Source organism: Pinus tabuliformis, chromosome J, assembly GCF_031772625.1.
Source record: "Pinus tabuliformis cultivar Carrire ecotype Pingquan chromosome J, CPIR1, whole genome shotgun sequence".
Taxonomy (NCBI): Eukaryota; Viridiplantae; Streptophyta; class Pinopsida; order Pinales; family Pinaceae; genus Pinus; species Pinus tabuliformis.
In genome coordinates this window covers 773,130,781-773,137,916 of record NC_142295.1, presented here as the reverse complement: position 1 = coordinate 773,137,916, position 7,136 = coordinate 773,130,781, and the positions used below count along the sequence as shown (strand labels likewise).

Here is a 7,136-nt window from a genome sequence, read left to right as displayed (position 1 = left end):
AGTTATCCATCTAATCATTACTTAAATATTTTAAAAATAATTATTACATAAATAATTAAATTTATCTCTCTCATTAAATAATTAAATATATGTCTCTATCATTATTTTTATTATTAATACTTTTTAAAATGTTATGCATCAATTACATATTAAATATTGAAGGAATTACGAATCTCTATCATACTTTGGATTAAAAAAAACTTATTAATGAAATGAGAACACAAAATATCTCTTTTAATATTATATATATGGAATAAATTACAAATCAAAAGTGAAAATATAAGAAAATTTTAATTTTAATTATTTTTTTCCTCTATATAAAATTGATATAAAATTATATTATTTATAACCGATAATAAATATTTTTTCTTATTATTAATATATTTTTGTTTCAAATGTTACATGTCAATTGAATATAAAAATATATTTTGTTTTAAATGTTAAATAACGTGTGAACATCCAAATATATTTTTGTTTTCAATTTTGCATGTTACATAAACATAAAATAAATTACACTTATTATTATTATTATTATTATTATTATTCAATTACAATAATAATATTATTAATATTGTTTTCACATGTTATTTGTCAACTCCATCTTAAGTAGTGAAGAAATTGCATATCTCTCTCATACAAAAAAAATAATTTTTATTTATTTATTTAAGGCGAAATTGCATATCTCTCTCATACAAAAAAAATAATTTTTATTTATTTATTTAAGGCAAAATTAAGATAAAAATAAAATATTTTATTTATGACCAATATTAATTTTTCAGATATTTTATATTATTTTATTATTTTTAAATTATAAAATTTGATATAAAATTAAGATAAATTTCTTATTATTAACTTTTTATATTATTTTATTATTTTTAAATTATAAAATTTAATATAAAATAAAATATTTTTAGATTATTATTTTTACATAATATCTCCGTCGTACTGAATCATAAAGTTCCTCAAAGCAATAATTAATTTCTAACTATTCAACGAGTACAAGGCCTGGTTCACATGCAGACGACGCCACCTCTTTACGTTTAGTAAATAGTAGAGTCTCGTTATGACAAGTGCTCATAGGAGATCTTCAACAAAAGTTTGAAACCACATAATACATTATTTTATTATAATAACTTTCATATAAAATATGATCAGAGGCGGAGGTTACTTGAAATTTTTATTAGCATAGACAGAGATTACTGCTACTTTCTGTATGAAGTCGCGGAGTATATGTGCCCTTACCCTCCTAGCAACTAGTTGTATATGTAAATCAAGGTCTCAATCTGCTCTTAAAATATAAGAGAGGTACATGGCCACACATAGAACGAGCAGAGTCGATGCTACTAACAACCACCCATCAGAAAACATTGAACGTTCACGGGTGGAAGAAGGAATATGAATTCCTCTCCGTGGGAATTCATCCGTTGGCGAAGGCAAATACCTTTCATCATGCTTTTTTCGCTGCTTGGATTTCGATTTTATCAATTGAGATTGGTCTCCATCAGATCCGATCTCAACTGGAGATACCGCCTGCGCGTGAGTTGATATTGGATGTTCCCCATGAACAAAGTCTTGGGCGTGCTTAGGCGTTTCTGCTCTTGATTCTTCCGCAGTTTCATTCGCTTTTGCTTCATGATCATCCGGTCGAATCACCTCTGGAAGTCTTGCGCCTTCATCTTTTTGCGTTGCAGCAGGTCGCTCCTGCATCAAGTCTTGTCGCTCGACGGGGTTCGATCTCTCGTCCTGCTTTGACTGTTCCGAGAGATCTGCAACATGCGGTTTTGCACCGCCATTAGCGTGTAACATCTGATTCTTTTGAACGAAAGGCAGTGAAACACGCAACACTTGATCCTTTAACTTGGCGGTGATGTCATCTGAATTCACATTCTTGGGGATGGTGATAACCTTTCTGAATGTGTGCCCCTTTCTCTGCGTTGTATCTAATCTCCCTCCCTCCTTTGTTATTTCCTCCATTTCATTTACACTACGTTCTCCGCTGATGATGAGATTGCCCTGCTCATCATCCTCCACTCTCAGATCTTTTCGTCTAAAACCTGAACAGATCATTCATGGAGTAAAATTATCCCCAAAAGTATTATAAATACAGGTAAATATAAACATTACGAAATAGATATATATTAAAAATGTATAACTATATTTTCCTGAATATCACTTACCTGGGATATCAATGATGACGATGAGAGCTTCAGGAGTCTCTTCCGTGCGTACTGCAGGCTCGAACGCAAACTCCATCCCGTCCTGCTTTGACTGTTCCGAGAGATCTGCGAGATGCGGTTTTCCACCGCCATTAACGTCTTCTGTGAGCAACTTCTGATTCTTTTGAACGAAAGGGAGGGAGACCTGCAACACTTGATTCTTAAACTTGGCGGTGATGTCTTCTACATTCACATTCTCGGGGATGCTGATAACCTTTCTGAATGTGCGCCGCCCGCTCTGCGTTGTATCTAATCTCCCTCCCTCCTTTGTTATTTCCTCCATTTTATTTACACTACGTTCTCCGCTGATGATGAGATTGCCCTGCTCATCATCCTCCACTCTCAGATCTTTTCGTCTAAAACCTGAACAGATCATTCATGGAGTAAAATTATCCCTAAAAGTATTATAAATACAGGTAAATATAAACATTACGAAATAGTTATATTTTTAAAATGTATAACTATATTTTCCTGGATGTCACTTACCTGGGAGATCAACGACGACGATGAGAGCTTCAGGAGTCTCTTCCTTGCGTAGTGCAGGCTCAAACGCAGACTCCATCCTGTATCTTAATATTCTCGCTTCGCACACTACAGAATGGATGTTGAATGTAGAGAAAATATGAATATTTCAAATATGCGGCAAATATTTGCGCCTTCTTTTAATGATCACTAAACATGAAATCTGCTTCTCCACTGATAGATGGCTCTGTTACTGGTGTGTGTGTGTGTGGATATTAATGTGCGTTTCCAAAAGGTGAAGGGTGTGCGTGACATGGGTTGCGTGTGGATGAGTATGTTTCTGTCGGCAAGGCTTCTCAACGGATAGAGAAAGTGTGGATAGTAAGTGAAGGAACGCATTGAAACCATGGAAAGTTCATTCGAGTTGCATCAATGTGAAAGGCTTCTTCAATTACCGAAGACAGTTTGGAATATGCTGTTGACTTACACAAATAAACGTGTAGACCGTAAGTTTAAGTAACGCATTTAAGCATATGGGAAAATTTTATTCCTTACACGAAGGGAGTTGCTTCTCTCTCGAAGTCTTCTTCACGCACCCAACGGCCAGCTTGGAATATGCTGATGAGTCACTTTTGCTTGTGATTCTAATTTTCAATCAAGTAATTATTAACTAGGTGGAGTGAAGTTTAAACTCAACCAACTAAACCTCACTGCAAAAAAGACACAAACAAAACAAAACTATCAATACTGTTGGAAAATTAATTCCAATTAATCCCAATCACTGCGTTATCAATACTGTTGGAAAATTAATTCCAATTAATCCAATCACCGCGTTAAACATACTGACAGCCGTTATACTGGTCAGATGAAGATGAATTTTGCAGATTGCAGATCTGTTTGCACGCTGAAAGATAGAAGGTTTGAGCAGGAATACTAGTTCTCCATTTCGCAACACATCAGACCATTTCTCAAAACATCAATCATTTAAGAATGAATGTGAATTTAATGTATGATTGGTAGTTAACTATGTTAAATATTTATTATGATAGTGAATATTAACATTTGTCCATCCTGTGTTTTAATAATTGAAGTCGTTTAAGGAGCGGAGGAATTGCCCTGATGGTCAAAAGTGGTCGAGCAAAAAATTAAAAAAAATCTTATAAAAGCAGCGTTTGAATGGTGTTTTTGATGGTAGAAATAGATTCAGCGCTATCAAAAACATCTAAAACACCTAAAATTTTGAAGTTTAACAACTATAATTTGGATTTACAAAAATCTTTGCCCAATTTTCTCTAAATATGACCGGAATTTCCATAACTTTCCAGGCAACTCCTCCGCCTTATTAGACTACGCGTTAATAATTTGATGTGCCATGTATTAATGTAAAAAAAAAAGTATATTTAGATAAATATGAAAAAAACTTAAATCAAATTATTTTTTTTTTATATTTTTACTTATAACATCAGCCTCCAATATATCATACTAATATATATTTTTTTTAAATAAATGAGGGTAGGTGAGTACCTCTAGAAAAAGCTGTATTAACCGGAGATTCACAATTTACATATATTTACAGAAACGAGATTAAAATTAAATTCACAATGTATAAACCCAGGTGAGGAGGCCGCAAGCTGTCCGTCCCGACGCAGAATAAATACCCAAATACATATCATACTAATATATTTACATATGCTTTATAATATAATCCAAAATTATGACTTCAAATTTTCATGAATAAATTGACCACAACCAAATTATTTTACTCTATTTTAGCGTAAGTTTTTTTCCTGTATTTTATTTAAGCCTTTATCCAATTGAGATTTGTTTCCCGCAATTGGAAATTTGACTTGAGAGCCGGATTCCTGTCATCTGCCCCGTAAAATTTTCTAACGGTTACTGTGACTTTTGCAATGTCTTGTCGTGTCCTTTTATCTTTACTCTGTCTTTGTTGATAGGTTGGGCCGAAAGATAACGGAGTTGTTTATAATGCGATTTTTTGGAGATTTCGGTGACGGAATCCGGCAGAAGAAATTGAGGTTAAATTTTGATTTCTTGCAGTTAAAATGGTTTTTTAACTGCATATTTGGATTCAGCACCCTCGAAAACTCCTGTGACGCTTTCATTGTGCAGAAACTAGCTATCAAACTTGCGATTCCAATAAATTCCTGCCGGATTTCGACTGGAAAAACCCACCAAAAAAACTTTCAAAAAATCACGTTATAAACAACTGCAAAGATAACATGACAGATGCGCTCATATGCATGTGTATAGCCGTATACATCGAAGGACAGGGTGATCACACGTGAAACCCGTGATGACTAGTACTGAAATTTGGCATATTTGAATTTTGATTAATTACTTCGTAAGATTAAGAGTTAACTTTTATAACTCAAATTATATCCACTAACTGAGGTAAAGATTTTGTTTCATTGTTTAAGGATTGAAAAGAAATTTTGCGTTAAAAAAATATTATATTATAAAGGGTTAAATCATGGTTCTGTTTATAGGAATAGGAAAGTTACGTTTTGTGTTTTCTCCTAAATAAGAATGAAAGAAAGTTTTAATGGTATTTGGACATTTTTTATTTATTTTTTAATAAGTTTCTGAACGTTATTTTTAAAATTATATATATATATATATAGATATAGATATAACATTTATATAACATTTATGTTATTATATTTTTTTAATCAATGTTTTTAATATTTTCATTTTTATTATTTTAAATATTATAAATTTTATTTCTGGAATGACAATTTAGATCATGCAAAAGTAGGAATTCACTATGATATTGATAAGAATTTTTATTTTATTTTAGCAATATTAATTTTCTTGTTTATATTAACCATAAAAGAGACATTAATTATGATTTTATAACTTAGGGTATTGCCTCATTATAGTTTATTACATTTTCCTTGTTTTCATGGTATCATAATTTTTATTTACTTTAGTTGGTACAATACATTTGAAAGTACCAATATTTTCAAGAGTAACCTCCTCTTGAATCTTCTAGGTTATCAAATAAACATCCTTATTCCATGTCTCAAGTGACTATTATTGGAATTTGAAGTAATGTTAGGAGTCCTTTTATTATTAATATTAGTTACATTATGATTGTACATTACATACCTCATTATAACCTTACTCTCCTTACTCTTTATGGATGAAATTATAATGTCTAAGAGGGGAATAACATGGGGTATTATTCTTAATTTTAAAATATTAAACTATAGAGTACTTTTGAATTCATTCAACTTCTTTGAAATGATGGAACCCGAAACTTTAATACTACAAAGGATGGATGGAATAAGAATGGTATCAAATGTTGGAATAATGTAATTGCTCATGCTAACTTAGTTAGTTGAGATATTTGTTGTTGTATCAACCCGAGGTTAAAACTTCATGTAATAAAAGTTAATAAAGGAAAAATAAGACCAAGGTCATGGGGCACTTATTTCAAGATGAATGTTGGGCAAATATCCTAGTGGGAATCACTTGGTGTGTTTATGGCTAAAAGGTAATGGAAAAGGCTTTGAAAGGGCAAAGAGGCATTAATTGACATATTTTTGTATGAAAATAATGGAAATTAGGAGAAAAGGGAGGTGAAAGGTCATAGGTTGCACGTGAGGAGGAAATTGAAGGAAAATAAAGGAAAAATGAAAAAAATAGAGACATCAATAATAAAAAGACATCAGAGCATCAATTGGTATCCTTTCGTCAGTTTAGTTTTGGAGTTAGTCTCAGAGAGGAGAAAAGAAACAAGAGGAGAAGGAAAGCAAGCAAGCAAAGGAAAGACAAGGAAGAACAAGTAAGGACAAGTAAGGAGAAGGAAAGCAAAGGAAACCAAGGATCAAGCAAGGAAATGTTAGATTAGACAGCTTCAACGGGAATACTTGCAAGTTACAGATTGCATGTATGGTTTCATAGTTGGTTTTGGCATGCATGGTATATGCATGTGTGTATTTTGGTTTCTTTCTTGTCAGTGGCATGGATTTTGTCAGGTTTTGATAGTGCTTTCAGCCTTGCATTTCCATTTATGGATAGCCATGGTGTGATGGGATTCTTTCTTAGTTGAGCTATGGATTGTCGGAAGGTTTTGGATATGTGTGAGGTTGTCTCAAGAAAATCCCAAGGATTAGGGGTGGAGATGGTTTTCTCTAGGAAGCCCTCAATAGGTGGGTGGAGATGGGAAAATTCCTTCAGGGATGGTGAAGGAATTCTAAGGCATCCAAGGTCGGTTTGGTTTTGTGATCTCGGGACCGGTTTAGGTGAGATCACGGTATGGTGAAGGTGGAGGTGGTTTAACCTTTGAATTCCCTTGGTTTTTTATGGATGGTTTTATCCCATGAGATCCCATATTCATGCTTGGAATATGGCATCGGGGTGATTGGCTAAACGAAATATTTGGTTCAACCCAATCTTTGGTCGGGTAGTACGTGGAAGTCCTTGACTTGGTTG

The 7,136-nt window shown here is 32.9% G+C and overlaps 1 protein-coding gene across 1 annotated transcript; it reads right to left on the bottom strand.

Moving 5' to 3' along the window:
* Positions 1–1,156: 1,156 nt before the first annotated feature.
* Positions 1,157–2,922, bottom strand: LOC149229017 (uncharacterized). The gene is made up of 3 exons (XM_089375772.1): positions 2,703–2,922; positions 2,178–2,579; positions 1,157–2,054 (listed from the first exon to the last, which is right to left on the bottom strand). Exons 1-3 carry the CDS (start codon positions 2,776–2,778, stop codon positions 1,279–1,281), a joined length of 1,254 nt encoding a protein of 417 aa, XP_089231898.1. The 5' UTR covers positions 2,779–2,922; the 3' UTR covers positions 1,157–1,278.
* Positions 2,923–7,136: the final 4,214 nt, after the last annotated feature.

Bases quoted from the DNA above. Each gene is read 5' to 3' on its own strand.
- LOC149229017 (XM_089375772.1), bottom strand. From the start codon at position 2,778: ATGGAGTCTGCGTTTGAGCCTGCACTACGCAAGGAAGAGACTCCTGAA. The intron at 2,580-2,702 runs GTAAGTGACATC...TGATCTGTTCAG, and splicing joins CGTCGTCGTTGATCTCCCAG to GTTTTAGACGAAAAGATCTG. The intron at 2,055-2,177 runs GTAAGTGATATT...TGATCTGTTCAG, and splicing joins CGTCATCATTGATATCCCAG to GTTTTAGACGAAAAGATCTG.